This window comes from Urtica dioica, chromosome 6 (genome assembly GCF_054948205.1).
Source record: "Urtica dioica subsp. dioica isolate 48M chromosome 6, U.dioica_male_clone48M_v1_H2, whole genome shotgun sequence".
Taxonomy (NCBI): domain Eukaryota; kingdom Viridiplantae; phylum Streptophyta; class Magnoliopsida; order Rosales; family Urticaceae; genus Urtica; species Urtica dioica.
This window is the reverse complement of record NC_142761.1, coordinates 43,726,710-43,754,380: the sequence shown is the minus strand read 5'-3', so window position 1 is coordinate 43,754,380 and position 27,671 is coordinate 43,726,710. Positions and strand designations below refer to the sequence as shown.

The following is a 27,671-nucleotide window of genomic DNA, read 5'->3' as shown; positions in this document are numbered from 1 at the left end:
CTACCGGATCTCTCTCGCAACTCAAATCTCGAGGAGTTGAATCTCACTAATTGCAGCAGCTTGAGTCAACTCTTGGATCTCTCTTGCAACTCAAATCTCGAGTAGTTGAATCTCACTAATTGCAGCAGCCTGAGTCAACTTCCTGACCTCTCTCGCAACTCAAATCTCATGGTGTTGAATCTCACTAATTGCAGCAGCCTGAGTCAACTTCCTGACCTCTCTTGCAACTCAAATCTCAGGGTGTTGAATCTCACTAATTGCAGCAGCCTGAGTCAACTTCCTGACCTCTCTTGCAACTCAAATCTCAGGTATTTGGATCTCACTAATTGCAGCAGCCCGAGTCAACTTCCCTATCTCTCTTGCAACTCAAATCTCGAAGAGTTGAATCTCACTGATTGCAGTAGCCTGAGTCAACTTCCCGACCTCTCTCGCAACTCAAATCTCGAGGGGTTGAATCTCACTAATTGCAGCAGCCTGAGTCAACTTCCCGATCTCTCTCGCAACTCAAATCTCGAGGAGTTGAATCTCACTAATTGCAGCAGCCTGAGTCAACTACCGGATCTCCCTCGCAACTCAAATCTCAAGGAGTTGAATCTCACTAATTGCAGCAGCCTGAGTCAACTACCGGATCTCTCTCGCAACTCAAATCTCGAGGAGTTGGATCTCACTAATTTCAACAGCCTGAGTCAACTACCGGATCTCTCTCGCAACTCAAATCTCAAGGAGTTGAATCTCACTAATTGCAGCAGCCTGAGTCAACTACCGGATCTCTCTCGCAACTCAAATCTCGAGGAGTTGAATCTCACTAATTGCAGCAGCCTGAGTCAACTACCGGATCTCTCTCGCAACTCAAATCTCGAGGGGTTGAATCTCACTAATTGCAGCAGCCTGAGTCAACTTCCTGACCTCTCTCGCAACTCAAATCTCGAGCACTTGAATCTCACTAATTGCAGCAACCTGAGTCAACTTCCCGACCTCTCTTGCAACTCAAATCTCAAGGGGTTGGATCTCACTAATTGCAGCAGCCTGAGTCAACTTCTGACCTCTCTTGCAACTGAACGAGCTGAGAAGGTCTGAAAGAGACAATTATTTTGATACAAATGAAGATATAGTTCTAATTACGTGGTATATTTTTTTTTATTAACGGCGGGAAAAAATACAATTTAAAAAAAAGTGGACTTTAATATAATTTTTAAACATGTGAATATTTTCATTTTTTATATGGTAATAATAGTATATCTCTAATTTTGTGAACAGACACGTTTCGGTCCTTTAAGGCTTAGAGTCACTTACTATTCTAGTCTCTAATTAAACATTCATTGTCTGTATGTCACCATATGAAGTAACAGATTAAGCCCTTTGATGCTTATGCGATTGTTGATCCTTTGCATGGAGGCAAACTTTTGTTCCCTTGAGCTCTTGATGCTGAGGTATTTCCAGTGGAATTATTGGACGTTGAAATCCTTGACAAACATGTAATCCGAAGAAGCTCTGCGAACTAGCCATATGTGGTAGAAAACTTTAATGAATTTGGAACAAAACATACAAGGTATTATTTTTATCCTTTTTTAGCTGAACAGATGGCCCGTGAACTTCACTTTGACTCTCAGTTTTTTTATTTTTCTTTTAGTGTTCAGCTCCTTCAATTCTCAAAAGTATCAACCAATATGTTATGGCTACCTATAAATTTCGGAAGACATGTTGTCAACCCCTTGATAAAATGGCTAGGAAAACATGGGATGAAGTCTTCTGAAGATAAGTGGCGGGATGGGATTTTGGAGATTCGAGGATATGAATGTGGTTCTTATGGCTGCTCAGACAGAAATATTTCCAACTCTTGTTATGTGATTGGGAGTGGTAACAAGGTTGGGGTTTTCACTGATTTCATAGACCGCCTCGTTCCTAGTCTTGATCTGAATGCAGGGCAAGGCTTCAAGGTGACCGATATTATGGTTTCTGGAGATCGGGAATGGTATTCCAGGTAAGCTCCGTGACTGTTGACTTTATATTATGTTAGCGCGATAAGTTCTTGATTTGGAGAATCGTGTCAGATTGCTCGGCGACTTCCTGGAAATTGTGTGTGGTTTCAGTGAGGCGTTTGGTTATGGAGGCTGAGATGAAAGGGCTTCATTTGGCGCTGCTTCTTGCAAAATTCACAATACTAAGAGAGTTATTGTCGAGGAGACAATCAGGCTATCATGGATGGTTTTATGAACAACAAACCGAGTCGAGATTGGAGTAGCGTTGCTCTCCTTTTTACTTTAATTTTAAGTTTGTTAGTTGATTGTTTCGAGTCTTGTAATTTTCAAATGGACAGTGAAGAAGTCACTTTTCGTAGCTCATTCGCTTTTTAAATGGGCCGTGAAATTATGACTTTCCGATTTTGTATCCTTACCCGACAACCAGAGTTTTAATATGAGGTAGTGGGCTACTCTTTCCTCTCTGTCGCACCTATTTGGGGATGGGGATGTTTTAACGAGGCCTTGTTTTCTTTAAAAAAAAAAAATCGACAACCCAATATTAACATACGTTCATATTTTCAACAAAATTTTTTGCATTCTTGGTTATTTTATAAAAGATATTATTGAAATGATTTTATTATAAAGATTGGTAAACTCCTGTTATAAACATAACTTATTTTATTTTAGTATATTTTTACTAATTATTAGTAACATTAATGTATCGAGTACTCATTAAATTTAGTTATTACTTCGGAACAACAATTATTATTATTATTTTTTTTAATATGAATGTAAGTTAGTAAAGAGGATACCGATGCAAAAATCTATAGCTCAAGAGGCTAGTACGAATGGAAAAAAAGGGGTCAAAGTGTAACTATCTGACACTACCACGCGCCACCGTTGCCAAAATGCCTATCTTAAATTTCCGGACACTTATACTTCCAGGCAAATTACGTAAATCACATTTTTATTTGATACAAGATTTGGATATTCATACGGAACAATTTCTTCGCCGACACCGACGACGAGTACGGCGTCTGTGGGCGGTGCCGAGTTATTGTCCGCCGTCGCGTTCGGAAACTTGTAGCGGTGAGAGTGGTGGCCATAAGGGTTTGGGTATTGGTTAATTTTTTCGCATTGTTCACAAAAAATAAATACAACTTAGAAAAATTTTCCAAGTTAAAAAAAGTGAGTAAGAAACCAAACAGCTTTTTAATAACCGTTACAGCTGTACAAAACTCAGGCCAAAATTTAGCTTTTGGAAAACTAGAAAAATTAGAAAACTATCTCACTAATCGACTAATGTTTGTTTGAAGCCTTATACAAGATATTACAGAGGAGCAGCAATGACCTGTTACTGGTTTAAACCATATCGTTATTGAGCCAAAACAAACATAAATAACGTTTATTTACGTAGGAATGCAAATAAACAATTCCTAATCGAGAAAAAAAAACAATCGATACCTAATTTAGATCCAGCAAGTAGAAAAAGGAAACTTGTCTGAGAAATAAAAAAAAAATCTAATAACCGTAACAACTGTACAAAACCCGGGCCAAAATTTAGCAAACTAGGAAACCAAAAAATACAAAATAAATAGAAAACCCTCTGACCAAATGACTCATGTTTTGTTTGAAGCCTTGAACAAGATATCACAAATCAGCAAGGACGGCGACATATAGAGACAGTCTCTTGTTTACCCGACCTTATCTTTTTCTCCGTATTTCTTCTGCAAAAACTTTGAACCGAGCATTTGGGTTGAGAGAGCATATTCAGTCATTATGGAGCTCATTATATATATATATATATATATATATATATATATATATATATATATACTGTATTTTTGTGCCTTGAGATGTTTACCTCCAATGCTGTTAGTAGAACACTCAAAATGCCTATATATATAAATAGATTATATATAAAATAGCCAGTTTACCTCCAGTGCTGTTAGTAGATCTTCTCTCGAATGAGACGCTGAAATGCATATACGTGCCCGTGCCAATAGCAACGGGGTCGCTGGAAACGCCACCGTTACAACAGCGACCTGTACCCGAATCATTTAGTAAAAAGAATAAAAATAAAATAACAATATCATTTACTGAAAAGATTAACGGAATCCCATATAGCTGGACGATGGACTCACATTCTGCTTGAGGCACTCTCGTGAAAAGGCGGGTATTTTGGCCGGGTTGTAAAGCATAATCGGCATAACCGGAGAATCGTTATCTCCTAGAACCTCGAAACCCATTTTCTGTAGTTCTGACCTGAAGAAGTTACTGTTTTCCCTTATGCTTCTGAGCTTCTGAGCTCCTGGCGAAATTTAAAAAAAAAAAAAAAAACGTCACTTGGACACTTTTCGAACATATTGAAGATGTAGATGAGATTATAGGTCATTGCATATAAATAACTTCACAAACAAACATAACACTGAGTGATAGTAAGAAGAAGAGAGTCCAAACCTCTTTCTGTACCATCCTCTCCAAGAATGACTCTAACGGCGGATATTATTTGTTCCGCGGCCGGCGGTGATATCGAAGTTGCGTAAAGATGAGCGGGACAAGTGTACTTCAAGTATTGGATTAGCTCCTGCGTATAATCTAAATCAGTTTTTTTTTTCTTTTTTTTTTTTTTTGCTTACGACGTGATTGAAAGAGTTATGATAAGAAGTCGGGACATTGAAAAACAAACCTTGGTCTGTGAGTTCTCGGCTGTCCATCCGCAATCTGCTCTCTCAAAACCTCCTCCAAATGAGACGGCGCTGTCAAAGACAAGGAACGATATGAGCAAATCTGAGCAAAACATTCAAAATATAGCTACTTATTATACAACTTACTGTTGTGTTGGAAGACGCGGATTGTAGCTCCAGACCCGCGTGCTCCGTTCACGATTGAGTTGTGATTCAACGAGTCACTTATAATCAAAGAGCCCTGCAGAAAATCCATTGATGATGATAAGCTCGTCACTCATTCAAAATTTCGTTCATCGAATAACCAAACAAACAAACAAAAAGAAGGAAAAAAAAAAAAAAAAAGATCAAACCTTGCGCATGAGAACAGGAAGAATAGCGGAATTGGTGACATATCCCATTCCAAATACAATGGCGGCTGGCTTTCCCATGTAATCAGCCACGCACTTCTCCAGCTCTTCGTGCAACCGAGTCGTCCCTGCAAAAAAAAAAAAAAAAAAAAAAAATTCACTAATCATTTATTCATGTACTCAATTGTGTTTTTTTTTTCCTGCATAAATCTCTAACGAAAAAAACTAGAAAAATAAAAATAAATTCACAAATCATTCATTCATCTACTCAATTGTGTTTTTTTTTTTCCCTACATACATCTATAAAGAAAAAAAAATCACAAATCATTCATCCATCTACTCAATTTTGTTTTTTGTTTTTGTTTTTGTTTTTTCTGCATAAATCTCTCACAAATCATTCATTCATCAACTCAATTGTGTTTTTTTTCTGCATAAATCTATAATGAACAAAATTCACATATCATTCATTCATTCATCAACTCAACTCTGTGTTTTTTCCACATAAATCTAAAAAAAAAAAAAAAAAAAAAAAAAAAAAAAAAAGACGAACCGGCATCGACGCGGGAGCTACAGGTGCTGGGAGAGTACGTGGCGAGGGATTGGAGTACACGCGGCGTGCAATACTCGTCCGCCGCAGCGAAGCCGAGATAGTTGTACGATCCCAAGTTCAAGCACCGACTCGAATTCTCGGTTCTCTGGAGCGTCTTGTTGTTGTCGTTCGACAATCGCTCAACGACGTCGAACCACGCGTCCGGAGCGCTGGAGATCGGACGGCCGAAACAGTCCTGGATTCGGAGGTACAGCCGCCGAATGTAGAAGTCTTCCAGCCCCAAGCATATCGGCGCGTATTCCTAAATGCACACACACATATACAATGATACATATATACATATATATATAGAGAGAGAGATATCGTTGAGAATTGAGTGAGACCTGAACGCTTTTGGATTTGAACCAGTCAATGCGAACGCGAAACTTCATCGAAGAAGGGCTCGGTTCAGCATAAGGGTGTCCTCGGAAAGAAAAATAGTAACTTTCGATCCACGAATATAACGAAGGTCGACAATTGGCTAAGGCTACACAAGAACGAGCCTACAGTCGGTACTAGTACTATATCTCGCAAGAGCAAAAGGGTTCTAGCCCTTTTCGTCGAAGTACCGGCGAGCCGTGTCGACCATCGCGGCTCGGCTTAGAGCGGAGAGCAGCGAGAGGAACGTGGCTCCGTTGGGCTCGACCGAGTCGCTCTCCATTCGTGAGAAAGCCTTCGCGGCCTCGTCCCCGAGGCCGTGAAGGGCTAGCCCGGATATCATCGCGGTGTAGGTCACCGCGTTTCGCCTCTCCCCGACGGCTTCGAACACCGATTTCGCGTCTCTCACGCTACCCGATTTCGCGTACATGTCTATGAGCGCGTTTCCGATAGCGAGCTTCGAGGAAAAGAAGCCGCGCTTCACGACGTACCCGTGGACTCTCTTCCCCGACCCCAACGAGCCCAGCTGAGCACAAGCCGACACGACCGCGAGCATCGTGACCTCGTCGGGCTCGGCTCCGTCGGCCCACATTCTCTCGAAAACCCTCGCAGCCTCTCTCGGCCGCCTCACCTGAACAAACCCGGATACGAAAACAGTCCAAGAAACCAAATTTCTCTCAGGCATTTCATCGAACACCTTCTGAGCGGATTCGGCATCGCCCGCCTTTGCGTACCCAGCAAGCATGGCGTTCCAGAGCGCCACGTGGGTCCTCGACGTCGTTTCGTCGAACACGTTCCGTGCGTCGCGGAGGAACCCCAATACAGAGTAGGTTCTGACCAGAGCGGTCGCAACGTTGACGTCGGAGCTCAGTCCGGCGGCGACGGCGTGGCAGTGAATCTGCCGGCAAGCCCCGGCGGCGGAGAGCTCAGCCGCGGCTTTCAGAGCGAACGGGATCGAGTACGTGTCGGGTCGAGAGCCCGAGGCGAGGATTGTTTTGAAGATGGATCATGGTGTTGAAGAGGTACGTGTTGGGTCGGTCGGCGTGAGAGATTTAATAAAACTTTGTTAGCTAATGTTCTTGGAGCTCGAAATTCTCTTATGTTATGTGAATTGGCTCATAGTCATATGTACTATCTAGTGTAAACTTTGTAGTTCTAGGCATGCATGTCCTAGTCGTTATCTCAAAACACTGATGATGGTGTGATATCTCGATACACATGATAATATAATGTGTTCGACAATTATCATGAGAAGAATAAAGTGAAAATTATTGTTTGTATTGATAAAATAGGATACAAAGGGTGACATCACCTTTCGAGAGAACTAGTGCTCTTCAAGGGAAAATCAGAAGCGTGACTAATTGACAGAAATGACTTCCAAATCCCTCTTTGTCACTTTTATAGCCATTGACAAGTAGCTAATAAAACATCAAAGCTCTATATCTTGTGCAACGACACTTTTGCTCCTAAACATGACTATTGCATCATGGAACAATACTATATCCTTTTTTTTTCTGACTAGAATGCTATTTCATTTGCAATTTGATCATAATCATCATTCGGATACAAAGTCTCAAAAACACGGATTACAGCTAAAACTTGCTGAAGTTTCATTGTGCGATCGTTGGGCTGTATTGCAACTTTGGATTTAGGTCATATTTCATAATATCTAGAAATTTTGATCATGTTTGTTAAGAATTGTTTGCTTATGATGAGTTAATGCTAAAAATAATAGGCAAGAAATGTAGCTTAGTGGTAAGCACCCTCTTTCCCAAGTAAGGAAATAGGTTCGAGTCACAATGTACATAAAATAAAGGGTTATTAAGTTATATAGTCACACGGTTGTAGTGAATTGTGATATAGCCCACCTTTCGTTAATTTTTTGTAAATAGCCAAGTTAACTTATTAACAGATTAATAAAATACTTATTTAATCCAGTCAAACATGTAAAAAAATGTAGTTAATAGGCTGCCACGTATGTAAGTTGGCTATTTACAAAGTATTTATCAAAGGTTGGCTAATTTACAATTCCTATAGTTTAGGTGGCTTACGTAGCATAAAAAAAGACAATTAATAATTAATTTGTGATAAGAGCTATAAGCCCTAATTAGATATACTCACGTTAATAGGCCAATAATTTTGTTTTAACAAAAAGACGATCCAACAAGTTAAAATAGAAAATTGTGAAATGATGACAAAATCTTAGACCATGTTTGTTTATTAACTTGAAAACTGTTTTTTACTTTTCTAACTAAAATAGTTTTATAAAAAAACTGAATCCACTGTTTGTTTGATGATTCTCATAATAAAACTCAAAAACTTTTCAAACTGTTTTCTGTTTTAATGAAGAAAATCAGAAAACAGTTTTTAGGTGTTTGTTGTGTGAGATTTTTCTACACCCAATAAACACTAAGTCCCAACCCGAACGAGGAAGCAAGGCGAGCCCGGTCCAAGGAGTAGAGCCCGGAATCGAGAATAAGACAAGCTCGCCCCCAAGGGGACTCCCCTCCAAGAAGGCATCCCTCTCACCCAATCCTGACATCGACGGCCTCCACCCTCGTCCATGGCGACCCGATCTCGCCGAGGGCGAACTGCCTCGTCATGGCGGCCTCCACTCTCGATGGCGACCTCTCCTGTCATGGCGGCCTCCACCCTCGCCGAGGGCGACCTGCCTCGTCATGGCGGCCTCCACTCTCGAGGGCGACCTGCCCCGTCATGGCGGCCTCCACTCTCGCCGAGGGCGACCTGCCTCGTCGTGACGGCCTCCACTCTCGCCGAGGACGACCTGCCTCATCATGGCGGCCTCCACTCTCGAGGGCGACCTGCCCCGTCATGGCGGCCTCCACTCTCGCCGAGGACGACCTGCCTCATAACGGCGGCCTCCACTCTCGCCGAGGGCGACCTGCCTCGTCATGGCGGCCTCCACTCTCGAGGGCGACCTGCCCCGTCATGGCGGCCTCCACTCTCGCCGAGGACGACCTGCCTCATAACGACAGCCTCCACTTTCGCCGAGGGCGACCTGCCTCGTCGTGACGGCCTCCACTCTCGAGGGCGACCTGCCCCGTCATGGCGGCCTCCACTCTCGCCGAGGGCGACCTGCCTCGTCGTGATGGCCTCCACTCTCGCCGAGGACGACCTGCCTCATCATGGCGGCCTCCACTCTCGAGGGCGACCTGCCCCGTCATGGCGGCCTCCACTCTCGCCAAGGGCGACCTGCCCCGTCATGGCGGCCTCCACTCTCGAGGGCGACATGCCCCGTCATGGCGGCCTCCACTCTCGCCGAGGACGACCTGCCTCATAACGGCGGCCTCTACTCTCGCCGAGGGTGACCTGTCTCGTCATGGCGACCTCCACTCTCGCCAAGGGCGACCTGCCCCGTATTGGCGGCCTCCACTCTCGCCGAAGGCAGCCTGCCTCAAAATGGCGGCCTCCACTCCGAGGTCGACCCACTCCCTCGTGATAGGAGGGGTCGGCCTCCACCAAGGAAATGTCGGCCTCTACCCCGGGTCCGAGGAAGTGACGGTTTTACCCCAACCCATCATCACATCTCTATAAATACCTCCATTTTTCCATTTGGAGGTAAGTTGGCTCACACTTACAAAACCTCTGCTTCTCTCTCATCAGAGCTTCTCTCTCTAGAACTCGAAGCACGGCACCTAGACTAATGTTGAACGTCGGAGTGCCCGCCGGAGGAAACCCCTTCGCGGTCCTATAGCTCACTCTCTTCTCTTTTCTCAGGTGACGAGTCGTCGGAAATCCTTTTCAGGCACGGCGGAGGTACAGGTGTTGGGACAACTTCTCCGTTCGACCACCGCGCGGTCATAGGGTCCGGCCATAGACCGAACCGGGGACCGGTTTTCGTGTTGATTCATTTTCAGCCATTAACATTTTGGCGCTAGAAGGAGGGGATCTCTCGAGCAACAACCACGAGATTCCACCGGCAAATCTTTCCTCTACGACTTTGAAGGTTCACCACCTTAGGTACCGAAGAACGTGATCAGGAACCCTTCTCTCGAGATGGCCAACCGTGTGACCGTCTCCGAAAATGCAGCCCCCCGCCCCGCGGGGAGCATCGCCCTCAACACTCGGGCTCAAGTTCAAGCCCGTCAAAACCAAGCCACAAACTCCCTACAGGCGAGCGTGACCTCCAACCCCGTCTACGATGAGAGGGACGCGCGGATGACATGTCTTGAAGATAACCCTTTCAGGTTGACCGGCGCGCTAGCCAGGATTGGGGGGTACGAGCCCGCCCTGGAAGGAATCTTTGGGGAAGGGGAGCAGTTGGAGACCCCGCCTGAACGTGAAGGGTGCGACCCCAGGCCAGACGAAAGCGAAGACGCCCCGGACCTAAGCCTCCGAGGTGCCGACCGCGAACACGCCCAGTGCGCGTCGCGCCGCCCCGACGTACCGGCGAGGTGCCCTCACGAAATCCCACTTCCCCAAGACTCTCGTGCACACTCTATTGCACACACTGACGCATCCCAATGGTCGGCTTTCGCCCGCCTCGGAGGAGAGAAAAAGTGGCGGACAGCGGAGATTCATGCAGGTTCCACCAGCCCCGCCGCGTCAACACTGCAAGATAGGCAGGCAGGAACAAAGATCTCAGGCGACAGCTCAACCGCCAATGGGAGGTCCCACGACGCCAATCTCCCCTGATGAGGGCAGAGTCTGTCAACACCGTAGGAGCCCCCCCAGAAAACCGGCTCCCTCGCCAGGACACACAAGCAAACCAGGCAGCCGGGGACACTGGACGAGTGGTCATGCCACCCCCCGCGGCGACATTGCCGGCCCCTGATACGAAGTTGATGAACCTTTTACACGGGTTGCAAAGGGAGATACGGGAACTCCGGGCGACGCAAAATTCGAACGTCGCGATACGAAGCATGGTCGAAGGCACGGCTTCACCCCTCGTCCCCGACCCAAGTCTCCAGGATGTCTATTGCGAGTGCACCCAGCGCGCGCGGCACCGCCCAGAGATGTCAATCAGGTGCCCCGCGAGAACCCGTCTCCCCAAAACACACGCGCGCGCTCCGTCGCGTACACCGACGAGTCCCAATGGTCGGCCTTCGCCCGCCTCGTAGGCAGGGAAGAAGTGGCGGACAGCGGCGACTTGCGCCAATTCCACTCACCCCACCGCATCAAAGACGCCCAGCCCGACAACAAGGAATGCAGCGAGGCGCCCACGAGGCACTCACGTGAACAGGGACCTGAGGCGTCAAAGACGCCCAGCCCGACAGCAAGGAATGCAGCGGGGTGCCCACGAGGCACTCACGCGAACAGGGGTCCGAGGCGTCAAAGACGCCCAGCCCGACAACAAGGTAGGCGGCGAGGCACCCTCCGGGGCACTCACGCGGGTCAGAGACGCCAAATGCGTCCAACCCGACAGCGAGTAAGGCGGCGAGGCGCCCTCCGGGGCACTCATGCGGGTCAGAGACGCCAAGTGCGTCCAACCCGACAGCGAGGAAGGCGGCGAGGCGCCCTCCGGGGCACTCACGCGGGTCAGAGACGCCAAGTGTGTCCAACCCGACAGCGAGGAAGGCGGCGAGGCGCCCTCCGGGGCACTCACGCGGGTCAGAGACGTCAAGTACGTCCAACCCAACAGCGAGGAAGGCGGCGAGGCGCCCCCGGGGCACTCACGCGGGTCAGAGACGTCAAGTGCGTCCAACCCAACAGCGAGGAAGGCGGCGAGGCGCCCCCCGGGGCACTCACGCGGGTCAGAGACGTCAAGTGCGTCCAACCCAACAGCGAGGAAGGCGGCGAGGCGCCCCCGGGGCACTCACGCGGGTCAGAGACGTCAAGTGCGTCCAACCCAACAGCGAGGAAGGCGGCGAGGCGCCCCCCGGGGCATTCACGCGGGTCAGAGACGTCAAGTGCGTCCAACCCAACAGCGAGGAAGGCGGCGAGGCGCCCCCGGGGCACTCACGCGGGTCACAGACGTCAAGTGCGTCCAACCCAATAGCGAGGAAGGCGGCGAGGCGCCCCCCGGGGCACTCACGCGGGTCAGAGACGTTAAGTACGTCCAACCCAACAGCGAGGAAGGCGGCGAGGCGCCCACGGGGCACTCACGCGAACAGGGACTCGAGGCATCAAAGATGCCCAGCCTGACTGCGAGAGACGTTTAAAAGACGCCCCTACAAAAAGGAATTTTCAAACAGGAACACCAAAAGACCAGTTTGAAGCGCCAGACGGACGACCGAAAAACATGTAAAAGCGCCAAGGCGTAAAGTGATGACATTAAAAGATGAAGGTGCACAACCGACCGCACCGTCCCCAAAAATCGTCATCTAATCAGGCGCACAAAAAACCGCGGTACACCAAAAGCAAAGTCTATTCAAACAGGAAAGCTAAGGTACTAATAATACAAATAAAAGGAAAAGCTAACTAAATATCGGGAGCACAACGGAGACGTCAATCCTCATCATCAAAATCACCATCGCGGCCATCCCCCAGGTCCACGTGCTCCTCACCCTCGGAAGGACCCTCCTGTTGACCCTGCTGAGTGGTCTCCGCGGGCGGCACGGTCGAACCCTCGAGGACCGCCTGGGTGGGGGCAGGAAAGGCAATCGGGACGTCGGGCGCAGGCATGGCAGGCTGGGCAGCACGGAGTCTCGCAGGAGCGCCCTCGATGTCAAGAAACCTGTAAGCAGGGGCGATGCCGGCATTCTCCTCTTGGTAGCCTTCGCGGCACATGGTAGCCCCCTCCAAAACATCTTGCCAGAAGCCTCGCTCCACGTAGCCTCCATCCTCTCTAGCTCAACCTCGATCGACTTTTCGAGCTGGGAGATGGTCTTCGTCGCGCTCGCCAGGTCAGCATGGAGAAGCTTGATCGTTTTCTCACCCTCGTCAAGCTGGGCGTGCATGGAAGCGAGCTTATCGGCGTTGTGTCCCGCCTCATCCTGAAGACACCTGACTCGTCCCTTGAGATCGAAAATCTCATGACGAGCACGAGATACTTCGACGGACCGCCCGTCGGACGATAACACCACCTCTTTCAGCTCCAGGTCGCATTCATCCAATTTCTTCTTCAGCTGCGCCACCTCGACACGAGCGATCAGATCGTGAGGCTTCTTCGGCAAGGGAGGGTCGACGTCGAAGGCACGGCACTACAAACCACCATCGTGCTGGGGAACAGACTTAGTCGCTGCGTCGCGAGCGCTCGGCACGGCGCGGAGCGCGACCGGTAAGGCTGAAGGGGGCACGCACCCCCTCTCCTCACCGATAGTGCGAGGAACGGGAGCCACGGGCGTCCGGTCCGCCCTGAGAGGCGATCGGAAGATCCGGCGAAGAAGTGAACCTCATCCGCTCGCTTGTCCTCTCACGCGGAGCTCGGGAGGTCGGAGCTTCAATAGGATCACGAGCGCTCGACGCCCCACGAAATTTGACGGGCGGAACCAACGAAGGCACGAACCTTCTCATCGCGCCCTGACCTGTAGGAGCCATACCTGAAAAGAAAAAAAAATTCATCAACTAATGCAAGTAAAGATAGCATGAACAGAAGCTGAGAAAAAATGGCTAAGTATAAAGTTTCATCTAGAAAATGTGTTTACCATCCTGCACCACCATCGGCGACCCGGGGGGCGGCAGATCCGAGAGGTCTACCAGGGGAGTCAGAGCGCGCGGAGATGATAAGAGAGTCGGATCCGACGTGCCCGGCATAGAGGCGCCCCCGGGCGACACGGGACGCACGGCGGCCCGGGTCGACGACCCCGCGGAGGTCGCTGAAGAGTCCGAGAGGAGCGATGTTGAAGCTTACGACGTCGAGGTTCCCGAACATGATCGTAATCCTGATCGCCCGGCAGAAGGCGACCCCGACTCAGAGGGAACGACTGGAAGAGATCGCGACCTGCTCACCACTAAGACGTGCTTGTCAGGACCGCAGTAGGACGATCCCCCCGCCTAGATGTCATCGCCCGAGGAGCTCGGCATAGGAAGGAAAGGCTGGCCCTGTGTTACGCCCGCTCCCGTCACATGAACCTCGCCCCAGCCCTGCAAGATAGGCACCTCCCCAAGGAATGGATCTGGCGCGACCTCCATAGGATCCAAGCGTGCCATCGAACCTGTAGGGGACCCTTCATGTGGACCCAAGAACGGAAGCTTCGCTGAATGCAAGGTAGGCCGACCCCCTGCGCCGCACACACCGGAAACGACCGCCACCGAGTCCGAGCGAGGCCCGCCCTCGTCGCACGGGCTTGAAGAGAAAGATGTCTCCGGGTTCCGTCTCACGAGTTCCGGACCTGAGAGTGACCGAGCCAGCGGCACGGAGGGGAACCGAGCCAAACCTGGAATAGAGACCGTCTAAAGCCGCCCTTGCGTGTCTGGGTCCTGCTCAACGCGAGGGAAAAGAAACTCGCCCGGGCCGGAGGATGTCGCAAAGACCGGAGGAGTCCAACCCTCGCCGCACGGGCCGGAAGTGGAGGAGCTCGCCAACGGCCCTGACCCGAGGCTTCCCCCGACGCGCGACGCACAGGAACTAGGGAGCTCCATTAGGTCGGAAAGGACCTGAGAGACTTGCGCCGGCCCGGAGAGATTCGCACGTCCACCGCCGAGAAGGAGGAGCTCCGACGACGACCGGATCTGGCCCGCGCGCGGACCGCGCGATAGAATAGAGGCCGACGTGGTCATCGACGAGGCCCGAACGGCACGCGCCGAGCCCGATGGAGACGGGTCGAGCTCGAAGACACGAACACCTTGCCCCACGCTGTCGGGATCTGGACGCACATGGTGACCGAGCTCGAAGACGAAGGCGCACACACCCTCGACGGAGACCAGACCGCACCGCTCGGGCCCGGAGAAGAAGGCCACTCGACGCCCGCGCCGGAGATGGGGTCGCCCGAGGTCGTCTTAGCTGCCCGCGGCCGTCCCTCCTCGGGCTCTTGTGCCAGCCGAGCTTGGCGCGAGGAAGAAGAGAACCGACCGAGCTTGACGGAGACGGCATCCGGCGAAGCGCGCGAGGAAGAAGATCCAACGAACCTGGGATGACGCTTTCCACCAAGCTCGGCGCCTGGGCGGTCGGAATCCGAGAGTCATGCCCTTGGGCTGAAAGGGTCGGGCGAGGGACAAGGGATGGAGGTGAAGAATTTTGAAGTTCCAACCTTGTCTTTTGGTTCAGTGAAACCAACAAAGAAGGAGAAGAAATTGAGTCACGTGGGTATTCCAGGGTAGAAGAAAGAGTATTGGTCAAAAGCAAGGGTTTGAATGGGATTTTTTAATCTGTCAAAAAATGTGAGGAGATAAACTCACCCACGTCATCCCCACCAACTCCAACATTATTTTGAGAAATTTTCTTCACAACCCCATCATCATTTAAAAATCCTACTTGTGAGTCCTCACTCCTCACCATCATTTTCAAGTGAGTAAATAAAAAAAAAGAAGGAATAAAAGGTTCACGGTTCACCTTTCAAAAATGAGTGGACTTTTTTTCAAGACCCAAAGACTCCTCCCCTCACTTCAGAGCCCTAGACAAACACTTGAAATAATAAAAGGGGTGGTATGAGGAAACACAACCATTTTTCAAAGCGAAAGGCGCCCCACAAAAAATAAACAAAAAAAATAAACACACACACACACACACACACATATATATATATATATATATATATATATATATATATATATATATATATATACACACAGGTAAAGAAAAGAAAGGCGCACTATGAGCACAGTCGAATGGAAGATAGGAGACAGTCAGTAAAATACCAGGGAAAAAAGGGACACCCCGACAACGCGAAAAGTTTCTTGAATTACTAAGTCATCCAAGAAACTGGGGGGTTAATGTTGTGTGAGATTTTTCTACACCCAAAAAACATTAAGTCCCAACCCGAACGAGGAAGCAAGGCGAGCCCGGTCCAAGGAGTAGAGCCCGGAATCGAGAATAAGACAAGCTCGCCCCCAAGGGGACTCCCCTCCAAGAAGGCATCCCTCTCACCCAATCCTGACATCGACGGCCTCCACCCTCGTCCATGGCGACCCGCTCTCGCCGAGGGCGAACTACCTCGTCATGGCGGCCTCCACTCTCGAGGGCGACCTCTCCCATCATGGCGGCCTCCACCCTCGCCCAGGGCGACCTGCCTCGTCATGGCGGCCTCCACTCTCGAGGGCGACCTGCCCCGTCATGGCGGCCTCCACTCTCGCCGAGGGCGACCTGCCTCGTCATGGCGGCCTCCACTCTCGCCAAGGGCGACCTGCCCCGTCATGGCGGCCTCCACTCTCGAGGACGACCTGCCTCGTCATGGTGGCCTCCACTCTCGAGGGCGACCTGCCCCGTCATGGCGGCCTCCACTCTCGCCGATGGCGACCTGCCTCGTCATGGCGGCCTCCACTCTCGAGGGCGACCTGCCCCGTCATGGCGGCCTCCACTCTCGCCGAGGGCGACCTGTCTCGTCATGGCGGCCTCCACTCTCGAGGGCGACCTGCCCCATCATGGCGGCCTCCACTCTCGCCGAGGACGACCTGCCTCATAACGGCAGCCTCCACTCTCGCCGAGGGCGACCTGCCTCGTCGTGACGGCCTCCACTCTCGCCGAGGGCGACCTGCCTCATCATGGCGGCCTCCATTCTCGAGGGCGACCTGCCCCGTCATGGCGGCCTCCACTCTCGCCGAGGACGACCTGCCTCATAACGGTGGCCTCCACTCTCGCCGAGGGCGACTTGCCTCGTCATGGCGGCCTCCGCTCTCGCCAAGGGCGACCTGCCCCATCATAGCGGCCTCCACTCTCGAGGGCGACCTGCCCCGTAATGGCGACCTCCACTCTCGCCGAGGGCGACCCGCCTCGTCATGGCGGCCTCCACTCTCGAGGGCGACCTGCCTCGTCGTGGCGGCCTCCACTCTCGCCGAAGACGACCTGCCTCATAACGGCGGCCTCCACTCTTGCCGAGGGCGACCTGCCCCGTCATGGCGGCCTCCACTCTCGCCAAGGGCGACCTGCCCCGTCATGGCGGCCTCCACTCTCGAGGGCGACCTGCCCCGTCATGGCGGCCTCCACTCTCGCCGAGGACGACCTGCCTCATAACGGCGGCCTCTACTCTCGCCGAGGGCGACCTGCCTCGTCATGGCGACCTCCACTCTCGCCAAGGGCGACCTGCCCCGTTGTGGCGGCCTCCACTCTCGCCGAAGGCAGCCTACCTCAAAATGGCGGCCTCCACTCCGAGGTCGACCCACTCCCTCGTGATAGGAGGGGTCGGCCTCCACCAAGGAAATGTCGGCCTCCACCCCGGGTCCGAGGAAGTGACGGTTTTACCCCAACCCATCATCACATCTCTATAAATACCTCCATTTTTCCATTTGGAGGTAAGTTGGCTCACACTTACAAAACCTCTGCTTCTCTCTCATCAGAGCTTCTCTCTATAGAACTCGAAGCACGACACCTAGACTAATGTTGAGCGTCGGAGTGCCCGCCGGAGTAAACCCCTCCGCGGTCCTATAGCTCACTCTCTTCTCTTTTATCAGGTGACGAGTCGTCGGAAATCCTTTTCCGGCACGGCGGAGGTACAGGTGTTGGGACAACTTCTCTGTTCGACCACTGCGCGGTCATAGGGTCCGGCCCTAGACCTAACCGCGGACCGGTTTTCGTGTTGATCCATTTTCAGGCATTAACAGTGTTTTTCAATTTTTTCACTCAACTTTTTTAACCTTTTTTTATATTCTTTTTTAATATCTCCTCTTGACATCTCCTTCTCTCCTATTAACATCATTTCATTTTCCTCACTTTTGATTATCGAATTTGTTTTCGTTCCCTGAAAAACTTAAGTTTTACAATTATGACAAACTTTAAACAATTGAAACTCCATTTTACAAATTGTTAATTGGTCGTGATCCTCTCGTCGAGTACATAAGTTTTCACTATTTTTAGTCAACATTAGTTATCAAAATTTGATATTTGTTGTATTGACTACGAAGACAAACGGTGGTTTCCGATGAACTTGTAAACAATCATTATAACTAAAGGTACGACCATTATATTCGCAACAAAGACTTTCAATTAGTATATATCTCGACGCCTAATTCGTATGTGAATTATTACACTACAATTACAAAAAACTGAATAAAAAAAACTGAAATCCTTACCAAACAGTTATTTGAAAACAACTGCAAATTAAAAATTTCAGACTACAACAATATGAAAACAAAAACAGAAAACAGAAAACAAAAACAGTAAGAGTGAACTACCAAAAAGACTAGTAACAGTTAAAGCAACTTTACTTTCATAAACAACCTCTTCAAGTTAGTGATTAGGCTGTTTAGATGCTACATATTATTATTAAAAAAAAATGCTTCTTTGGAAAGGAAAAAATGCTACAAAATCAATAATTAGGGACTAAAATGAAAAAAAAGGTGAGAAAATAACTGAATCTTAAAAATGTGAGATTATTTGCGCCAAAAATCTATAGAATAAGAAATGGTATACTTGTCCACTTGAGATGGTCTAGTTTTTAAATTCTATCTTCGTGCTATTTTTCATTTGAAAATCGGGACCCATCTTTGTATGCCAATATTGATGAGTCTCATGCTAAATATTTAGTGTAAATATCATATCTGAATTTTTAGATTGATAGAGCAAAGGATGGTATATTGGAGTGTGGGTTTAAGTGTAAGCTAAAAGCTTCTTTCTTTTTTTTTTTTTTTTCTTTTTTTTTTTTTTTTTTTTTTTACATTAGAGACGTTCTAACATTGATTTATCTCAGTTGCCCCATGTTCGCGAAGTTGACTTTCTGTTTCCTGGGGACAAAATCTCGAAGTGGTTTTGCTATCAATGCGAGGAATCTTCAATGACATTGAATCTACATCCGGGGTGGTATAGCCCTGATTTCATAGGCTTTTTTTAAGAATATATAAAGCTACAATTATTATCTACAAGTATCTAATTAGTTTTATTTTGAAAGATGAGCTATTATTTTTTGGATAAATTACATAAATGCTCCCTGAACTTTTGATCATTTAAAAACGTGGTCCCTACTTTTATTTTTCTTACAGCGTCACCCTTGAACTTTGACAATCTTACAAACTTAGTCATTCCGTCTATTTTTCTCAACAATCCTCTATTTTTTCCCATGTGATTGGCATGTGACTATTTAAACAGGGACGAAATTGTAAAATAACAAAAAATATTGATTTTATAATGATTTAATATTATTAAAAATTATTATTTATTATATAAAAAAATAAATAAAAATAAAATAATTATGTAAAATATGAATTTTTAATAAAAATGAATTGTAAAAATGAATTATTATTTATTATTAATTTTCTATTATCGTGAAAAAAAAGTATAATGGAAATGTATAAAAAAAGTATTAAAAAAAGACAACAAACAAAATGAAAAATGAAATTTGTTTTAATTTATTAAATTTTAAATATAAAATAATTAAATAAAGGATATATAGGTAATTTTAAATATTCAAGTTATTACACAAGTTAAAATAGACGGAATATACTCCCAAAATTTGACGGAAGGACTAAGTTTGTAAGATTGTCAAAGTTCAAGGGCGACGTTGTAAGAAAAATACAAATAGGGACCACGTTGTTAAATGATCAAAAGTTTAGGAGGCATTTATGTAATTTATCCTTATTTTTTTGTTAAGTTTCTTCTGTAATGCCCCAATGTGAACAACAGAGCACTAATTATTCTATTCTTTTTTTGTGCGCGCTGTGGAAAAATCAAGTCCTTAAATTCGACCCAGTCAAAACAAGACTACACAATTGAAGAAAATACCGCGTGATATGAATACATATCCCAACTTGGAAATTTAAAGAAATTTCCTCTCTTTTTTCTGTGTACATAGAAAAGTCAACATTTTTATGCTTTGTGGCTTCCTTTATATTCTATTATATTCTAGGTACAGCTAAGACAAAAAACTAGCCACGCACAGAGTCGTCACAGTCTAATCTCCGTATTCTTTCTTCTTCTTCATTCCTTTACTATCCTCACATAAAATCTCATCTGCGATTCAGGGATCGATCGAGTTATCACAGATTCTCGGTGGGAAGCTACAAAGCTGCATTTTTAAGAACGCAAAAGGCGCTTCAGAAACGACTGAGAGTTCATCCGCCTGGGATTCAGGGGCCAAGGTAAATTGTTAGTAACTAATCACTGAGAATTTGTTTTTGCTGAATTTAAGTCGAAATTTTTAGACATATTTTCAACTGTAATCTGTGAGAGTATGAAAAATAACAAGACTAATAAGGGAGCAACTGCTTTTTTATTACAAGAAAGTAAAACAGTACTAAAAGTAAATTAACAAAAGTAGAGAAGCGCACCTAGTAATTTATTATTGTAGGAGTAAACTATAAAAGTTTGATGATTCATGAACAGACTGGAATCCAAAAAAAATCATATTGAAATAAAATGACATTACAAGCAATGGCGTCCAGTGTGTTGTTCCCCTGGCGTGGAATTCTCTCGAACCTTGTTGAACACAAATTAGAGCTAATATATATATATATATATATATATATATATATATATATATATATATATACACACGTATATAAATGTATTATTTATGGTTTATTATACACAAATTAGCTATTTTAACGTACACTTTTAATATTGGGGTTTTTTTTCCGTATATTTTATATATTTTTTTAAAAATAAAATCCAACATCCAGATCCAGGTAATCCAAATCATATATACAGTTATATAATCTTAAAAAGGTTTGAGTAAAACATAATCACACCATGATAATCCAAAATTATTTACTTTTGTTTTGTGTTTCTATGGTAAATTACCGTATACTGTGTTTGGTCTTACCTTCCTTTTACTTTGAATAAACTAGCCTCACACAAATTCACTATCCAAGCTTTCCATATTTCAGATAAGACCCTTTGATATTTTTGGAGGTTGATCACTTATGGCTTCTTCTTCGAGTACCTCTGTCGAAAGATACGACGTATTCATCAGCTTTCGAGGCACGGACACACGCTGGGGCTTTATTAGCTTTCTTTGCGATGCTTTGCGCGATAAAGGAATAAAGGCGTTCATAGACTCGGATGACCTCAAGAAAGGAGACGAGATCTCGCCTGTGCTTCTAGAAGCAATCAAGGCATCGGCGATGTCGATAATCGTCTTCTCAGAGAACTATGCCCAATCTCGGTGGTGTCTGGATGAGCTCAACCACATCGTCCGTTGCATGAAAGAAGATAAACAGCGGGTTATACCCGTGTTCTACAAGGTGGAGCCCACGGATATAAGACACCAAAAGAGAAGCTTCGAAGTTGCATTCTCAGAACTCGAAACACGCTTCGGACACGACTCAGAAAAGTTGAAGATGTGGCGGGAATCTCTGAGAGCCACTGCAGATTTATCCGGATTCAATTCAGCAGACGCGAGGTAAATTACTCGTATTTGATATCCTTGATAAATGGTTTTAGTTGTCATAAACCTTAAGTACAGCTTTTAAATCATTTTTTCTATTATCATTGTGGTTATTAAAACACAAAAATACAAAAGTTTTATCACCCAAAAAGAAAAAAAAAACACGTTATTAGGGGAGGTCAAATTAGTGATTATATCTGGGACATATTAGGGAAATTGATTCTCCCCACTTGAGGACACCTAGGTCCGTCCATGGTCATGAGTTAAAAATCAAACCTAATTTGTAGTCGTCATGAAGATTTCATTTAGAGTATATTCGATCCAAATATTTAGACTCTAGTCGTCACAAACTAGATAGCACTTGGCCAATCGCGGGATAATACAGAGAGGCTAAAACTCGAAAAATCAGAATTTAGAGTAGATATCCAAAGACCAATACTCCTGAAAATACTGTGCCAGAGATCTTCGGGGTAGAGAAATATAATCGGCTATTTTTTTTTAAGAAACGTGGACGGGACCACGAGAGTTTTATTAATGAGCCCTCACTTGTGACGGAGGAATACCGTGGTTACAATTATTACAAAAAAGAAATAGAAACATAAAACAAGAGGATTGTATGAGGTATAGATTACGTAGTCTATTTGTGATATCTATTCCCCTTGCAATCTTTTACAATTAAAGAAGAAACTTGAATTGGTAAAGCTAAATAGTCTATAAGACAACTATGATTAATAGAATGACCGTATTTGTAGCATCTGCCACCATATTTTCCTCGCGGTACACATGATATTAGTCGCAGGCTATTTAGTCGCAAAACCCTGTTTTTAATGCATATTCATTTTACAAATATCTTTAGTTACTCATAAGGGTTTTTCAATACTGACCCTTAAAGTATAAAATATTTATATAAAAAAGAAGTATAAAATAATTTAAAGGTTTGATATAATACACTCATTAACTTTGTAAAAAAAAAAAATTGATGATATGTTTATTGACTACAGTTTATTTACATTTTTCAGTTCCGAGTCCGAGTTGATAAAAGAAATTGTTGAATGTGTCATGGAAGAATTAAAAATGATACCTTCTACTTCTAGTTATGAGACAAATGGTCTTGTTGGAATTGATAACAATTTGCAGAAGATTGAGCCATCTTTATATGTCAACTTAACGAACAAGGACACTCGTGTCATTGGAATTTGGGGAATGGGCGGCATCGGAAAGACGACAATCGCCCGTGTCCTGTTCAACAAATTCTGTAATGGATTCTCTGGTTTCTCTTTCCTTGAAAACGTTAGAGAGGAAGTTACGAAGCACCAATCCTCGGACCAGCAAAAGAGAGTTTTCTCGGAACTGTTGAAAGAGAAGAACTTGACACACGTCACTCATCGCGAAAAGGATAGACTCCGCCAAAGGAATGTTCTTTTAGTCCTTGACGATGTCGATAACGTAAAGCAATTGGACCTTCTGGCCATAGATCGTGAATGCTTCGGTCCAGGTAGCAGAATAGTTGTGACAGGCAGAGATTCACAAGTACTCAAGGTTATCAAAGCCGACGAAATACACAAAATTGAGGACCTGAGTTTTTGGGATGCTCGTCGGCTCTTTCTCTCGAAAGCTTTTGGTAAAGAAAGAGATGAATCTCCGGCCAAGAGATACATGGAGTTGGCTGAGACAATTGTCAAGAAATACGCCAAAGGCAATCCGTTGGCTCTCACGGTTTTGGGTCGGCACTTGTCTTCAAGGAGCATCGAAGAATGGGAAAGCGAAATGGAGTTACTTGACTCAACTCCAAACCATGAGGTCCAAGACATACTGAAAGTGAGCTACGACGGACTGAGCCAGAACAACAAGGACATGTTTCTCGATATTGCCTGCTTCCTTAAAGGCAAAAACATGTATGCGTTCGAGAGAATACTCGGGTACAGATATTCCGGAGTTGTTGCGGGAATCAGTGTTCTCGTTGACAAGGCTCTCATAACTGGGGGTAAATATGAAGCTATACGGATGCATGATTTGATCCAAGAAATGGGCCAAGAAATTGTTCGTCGAGAATCAAAGGATCCGGGAGAGCGCAGTAGATTGTGGTCTACATTAGATACTTGCTGTGTCTTGGAAGAGAAGCGAGTAAGTCATGCTTATGAATATCAAGATCCTTTAAAACTTAATTGCAGCCACACTTTATTATCATTTGTATAATAATCATAATGTGGTCATTTTTTTTTTGTATGAACTGTGATTAGGGGACACAAAAAATTGAAGGAATTTTCTTGAAGGATATGCCACAATCTGACATAAGCCCTCTAGTCTTTAAAAAAATGCGCAATCTGTGGTTTCTCTATATTGATTGGTCTTCGTACAACGGCAAAATTTTATTCCCTGAATATCTTGATTTCCTTCCCGCTACACTGAGATATTTCCGATGGACGGGTTGCCCCTTGAAATGCTTGCCAGAGAGTTTTAATCCGAAGAATCTTCGTGAGGTGTGCATTGAAAGTGACAAACTTGAACGGGTTTGGAGCCTGGAATACAAGGTATTGTTTTCCGGTATTTTTTAACACAATGGTTCATATTTTCTAGCGTTCAAATTATTGCAATTTGACCCTTAAACTTTTTTTTTATCTAGCGTTCACCTCCTTGAACTTCCATTCATATTTTCAATAAAAAGGGCACATTCCGAATGCTTAATAAATTTGTAATCCATTTTTTTAGAAATCATCTATTTATTCAACATAAAACGCTAAATAGCTGTTAAATAATTAACTTATTTTATTTTTTGTATAAAATAGTTTGTTATATCACTACAGTACGCTAGAGAAGTTTGATATCGGTTCGAATCACAATTTTTTAAACCTTCAAGGTCTGATATCACTAGCTCAAGGTACTAAGAAGCGTATTTGTTATTTTCAATCACTTATACTGTCTGACTCACATAAATCACGGTTCACTTTTTCATATAGGATTTGCAAAAGTTGGAAGTCTTGATTCTCAATGGTTGCAACAATCTAAGTCAACTCCTGGACCTCACTCACACCTCAAACCTCAAGCACTTGAATCTTGCTAATTGCAGCAACCTGAGTCAACTTTCGGATCTCTCTTGCAACTCAAATCTCGAGGAGTTGAATCTCACTAATTGCAGCAGCCTGAGTCAACTTCCTGACCTCTCTTGCAACAAAAATCTCTGGGACTTGAATCTCACTAATTGCAGCAGCCTGAGTCAACTTCCTGACCTCTCTCGCAACTCAAATCTCAGGGTGTTGAATCTCACTAGTTGCAGCAGCCTGAGTCAACTTCCTGACCTCTCTTGCAACTCAAATCTCACGGTGTTCAATCTCACTAATTGCAGCAACCTGAGTCAACTCTCGGATCTCTCTTGCAACTCAAATCTCGAGGAGTTGAATCTCACTAATTGCAGCAGCCTGAGTCAACTTCCTGACCTCTCTTGCAACTCAAATCTCACGGTGTTCAAACTCACTAATTGCAGCAGCTTGAGTCAACTTCCTGACCTCTCTCGCAACTCAAATCTCTGGGTGTTGGATCTCACTAATTGCAGCAGCCTGAGTCAACTTCCTGACCTCTCTTGCAACTCAAATCTCTCGAGGTTGAATTTCACTAATTGCAGCAAACTGAGTCAACTACCGGATCTCTCTCGCAACTCAAATCTCGAGGAGTTGAATCTCACTAATTGCAGCAGCCTGAGTCAACTTCCTGACCTCTCTTGCAACTCAAAACTCTGGGAGTTGTATCTCACTAATTGCAGCAGCCTGAGTCAACTTCCTGACCTCTCTTGCAACTCAAATCTCGGGGTATTGGATCTCACTAATTGCAGCAGCCTGAGTCAACTTCCTGACCTCTCTTGCAACTCAAATCTCTGGGACTTGAATCTCACTAATTGCAGCAGCCTGAGTCAACTTCCTGACCTCTCTTGCAACTCAAATCTCCGGGTGTTGAATCTCACTGATTGCAGCAGCCTGAGTCAACTTCCTGATCTCTCTTGCAATTCAAAACTCTGGAAGTTGGATCTCACTGATTGCAGCAGCCTGAGTCAACTCTCGGATCTCTCTTGCAACTCAAATCTCTGGGACTTGAATCTCACTAATTGCAGCAGCCTGAGTCAACTTCCTGACCTCTCTTGCAACTCAAAACTCTGGGAGTTGTATCTCACTAATTGCAGCAGCCTGAGTCAACTTCCTGACCTCTCTTGCAACTCAAACCTCAGGGTGTTGAATCTCACTAATTGCAGCAGCCTGAGTCAACTACCGGATCTCTCTCGCAACTCAAATCTCGAGGTGTTGATTCTCACTAATTGCAGCAGCCTGAGTCAACTTCCTGACCTCTCTTGCAACTCAAAACTCGAGCACTTGAATCTCACTAATTGCAGCAGCCTGAGTCAACTTCCTGACCTCTCTCGCAACTCAAATCTCGAGCACTTGAATCTCACTAATTGCAGCAGCCTGAGTCAACTTCCTGACCTCTCTCGCAACTCAAATCTCTGGGACTTGAATCTCACTAATTGCAGCAACCTGAGTCGATTACCGGATCTCTCTCGCAACTCAAATCTCGAGCACTTGAATCTCACTAATTGCAGCAGCTTGAGTCAACTTCCTGACTTCAAATCTCAAGGTATTTCTATTCATATTAATGTCTACAATTTCTGTTAATCATATAAATGTCATGTCTTTCTGTTTGCTAGATCTGAAAAAATCTTAGCATATTATATACACCGCCATTTTCAATAAATTTGCTAACACTACGAGCTGCGAAGGTCTCAAAGAGACAATTATTTTGATACAAATGAAGATATAGTTCTAATACGTGGTATATTTCTTTTTATTAACGGCGGGAAAAAATACAATTTAAAAAAAAGTGGACTTTAATATAATTTTTAAACATGTGAATATTTTCATTTTTTATATGGTAATAATAGTATATCTCTAATTTTGTGAACAGACACGTTTCGGTCCTTTAAGGCTTAGAGTCACTTACTATTCCAGTCTCTAATTAAACATTCATTGTCTGTATGTCACCATATGAAGTAACAGATTAAGCCCTTTGATGCTTATGCGATTGTTGATCCTTTGCATGGAGGCAAACTTTTGTTCCCTTAAGCTCTTGATGCTGAGGTATTTCCAGTGGAATTATTGGATGTTGAAATCCTTGACAAACATGTAATCCGAAGAAGCTCTGCGAACTAGCCATATGTGGTAGAAAACTTTAATGAATTTGGAACAGAACATACGAGGTAGTATTTTTAGCCTTTTTTAGCTGAACGGATGGCCCGTGAACTTCACTTTGACTCTCAGTTTTTTTATTTTTCTTTTAGTGTTCAGCTCCTTCAATTCTCAAAGTATCAACCAATATGTTATGGCTACCTATAAATTTCGGAAAACATGTTGTCGGAAAACATGTGTTTTTAGCGCGGTAAGTTCTTGATTTGGAGAATCGTGTCAGATTGCTCGGCGACTTCCTGGAAATTGTGTGTGGTTCAGTGAGGCATTTGGTTATGGAGGCTGAGATGAAAGGGCTTCATTTGGCGCTGATTCTTGCAAAATTTCACAATACTAAGAGAGTTATTGTCGAAGGAGACAATCAGGCTATCATGGATGGCTTTATGAACAACAAACCGAGTCGAGATTGGAGTAGCTTTGCTCTCCTTTTTACTTTAATTTTAAGTTTGTTAGTTGATTGTTTCGAGTCTTGTGATTTTCAAATGGACAGTGAGGAAGTCACTTTTCGTAACTCATTAATTCGCTTTTTAAATGGGCCGTGAAATTACGACTTTCCGATTTTGTATCCTTACCCGACAACCAGAGTTTTAATATGAGGTAGCGGGCTACTCTTTCCTCTCCGTCGCACCTATTTGGGGATGGGGATGTTTTAACGAGGCCTTGTTTTCTTAAAAAAAAAATAAAAAATCGACAACCCAATATTAACATACGTTTATATTTTCAACAAAATTTTTTGCATTCTTGGTTATTTTATAAAAGATATTATTGAAATGATTTTATTATAAAGATAGGTAAACTTCTGTTATAAACATAACTTATTTTATTTTAGTATATTTTTACTAATTATTAGTAACATCAATGTATCGAGTACTCATTAAATTTAGTTATTACTTCGGAACAACAATTATTATTATTATTATTATTTTAATATGAATGTAAGTTAGTAAAGAGGATACCGATGCAAAAATCTATAGCTCAAGTAGCTAGTACGAATGGAAAAAAAGGGGTCAAAGTGTAACTATCTGACACTACCACGCTTGCCAAAATGCCTATCTTCAATTTCCGGACACTTATACTTCCAGGCTAATTACGTAAATCACATTTTTATTTGATACAAGATTTGGATATTCATACGGAACCGTTTCTTCGCCGACACCGACGACGAGT

General features: G+C 45.2%; 4 protein-coding genes across 8 annotated transcripts in view; 3 read left to right on the top strand and 1 right to left on the bottom strand.

The window, feature by feature from the left end:
• The window catches only part of LOC149394448 (uncharacterized), a 100,603-nt gene extending 99,225 nt beyond the window's left edge, over positions 1-1,378 (top strand). The window contains exon 7 of the mRNA XM_089617177.1: positions 1,350-1,378. Coding sequence (XP_089473303.1) covers positions 1,350-1,354 — 5 coding nt within the window. The 3' untranslated portion in view covers positions 1,355-1,378. The remainder of the gene's footprint in view (positions 1-1,349) is intronic.
• On the top strand, positions 526-27,157 carry LOC149394445 (uncharacterized). The gene is made up of 3 exons (XM_089617205.1): positions 526-1,549; positions 1,729-1,981; positions 26,728-27,157. Exons 1-3 carry the CDS (start codon positions 1,525-1,527, stop codon positions 27,044-27,046), a joined length of 597 nt encoding a protein of 198 aa, XP_089473331.1. The 5' UTR covers positions 526-1,524; the 3' UTR covers positions 27,047-27,157.
• Positions 3,261-6,067, bottom strand: LOC149394447 (long chain base biosynthesis protein 2a-like). Its single transcript, XM_089617009.1, has 9 exons — positions 5,932-6,067; positions 5,549-5,849; positions 5,002-5,126; positions 4,796-4,889; positions 4,647-4,720; positions 4,422-4,587; positions 4,106-4,272; positions 3,899-4,006; positions 3,261-3,697 (listed from the first exon to the last, which is right to left on the bottom strand). Exons 1-9 carry the CDS (start codon positions 5,977-5,979, stop codon positions 3,656-3,658), a joined length of 1,125 nt encoding a protein of 374 aa, XP_089473135.1. The 5' UTR covers positions 5,980-6,067; the 3' UTR covers positions 3,261-3,655.
• LOC149394446 (TMV resistance protein N-like) lies at positions 19,794-27,015 on the top strand. 5 transcript variants are annotated; one of them, XR_016299761.1, is made up of 6 exons: positions 19,794-20,032; positions 20,780-21,294; positions 22,299-23,403; positions 23,520-23,810; positions 24,237-26,518; positions 26,600-27,015. XR_016299761.1 is itself a non-coding variant. In XM_089617185.1 (6 exons), exons 2-6 carry the CDS (start codon positions 20,816-20,818, stop codon positions 26,321-26,323), a joined length of 3,543 nt encoding a protein of 1,180 aa, XP_089473311.1. In that variant the 5' UTR covers positions 19,795-20,032; positions 20,780-20,815; the 3' UTR covers positions 26,324-27,015. The 5 variants fall into 5 exon arrangements, 4 of the variants coding, with proteins under 4 accessions (XP_089473308.1, XP_089473309.1, XP_089473311.1 ...); XM_089617185.1 differs by having other exon boundaries at positions 19,795-20,032; positions 24,237-25,899; positions 26,319-27,015; XM_089617184.1 differs by having other exon boundaries at positions 19,795-20,032; positions 24,237-25,899; positions 26,313-27,015.
• Positions 27,158-27,671: the final 514 nt, after the last annotated feature.

Bases quoted from the DNA above. Each gene is read 5' to 3' on its own strand.
- LOC149394445 (XM_089617205.1), top strand. From the start codon at position 1,525: ATGAATTTGGAACAAAACATACAAG. The intron at 1,550-1,728 runs GTATTATTTTTA...TAAAATGGCTAG, and splicing joins TTTGGAACAAAACATACAAG to GAAAACATGGGATGAAGTCT. The intron at 1,982-26,727 runs GTAAGCTCCGTG...GAATCGTGTCAG, and splicing joins GATCGGGAATGGTATTCCAG to ATTGCTCGGCGACTTCCTGG.
- LOC149394447 (XM_089617009.1), bottom strand. From the start codon at position 5,979: ATGAAGTTTCGCGTTCGCATTGACTGGTTCAAATCCAAAAGCGTTCAG. The intron at 4,721-4,795 runs GTAAGTTGTATA...TGTCTTTGACAG, and splicing joins CCGCGTCTTCCAACACAACA to CGCCGTCTCATTTGGAGGAG. The intron at 4,007-4,105 runs GTGAGTCCATCG...ATTCGGGTACAG, and splicing joins GAGAGTGCCTCAAGCAGAAT to GTCGCTGTTGTAACGGTGGC.
- LOC149394446 (XM_089617182.1), top strand. From the start codon at position 20,816: ATGGCTTCTTCTTCGAGTACCTCTGTCGAAAGATACGACGTATTCATC. The intron at 21,295-22,298 runs GTAAATTACTCG...TACATTTTTCAG, and splicing joins TTCAATTCAGCAGACGCGAG to TTCCGAGTCCGAGTTGATAA. The intron at 23,404-23,519 runs GTAAGTCATGCT...AACTGTGATTAG, and splicing joins GTGTCTTGGAAGAGAAGCGA to GGGACACAAAAAATTGAAGG.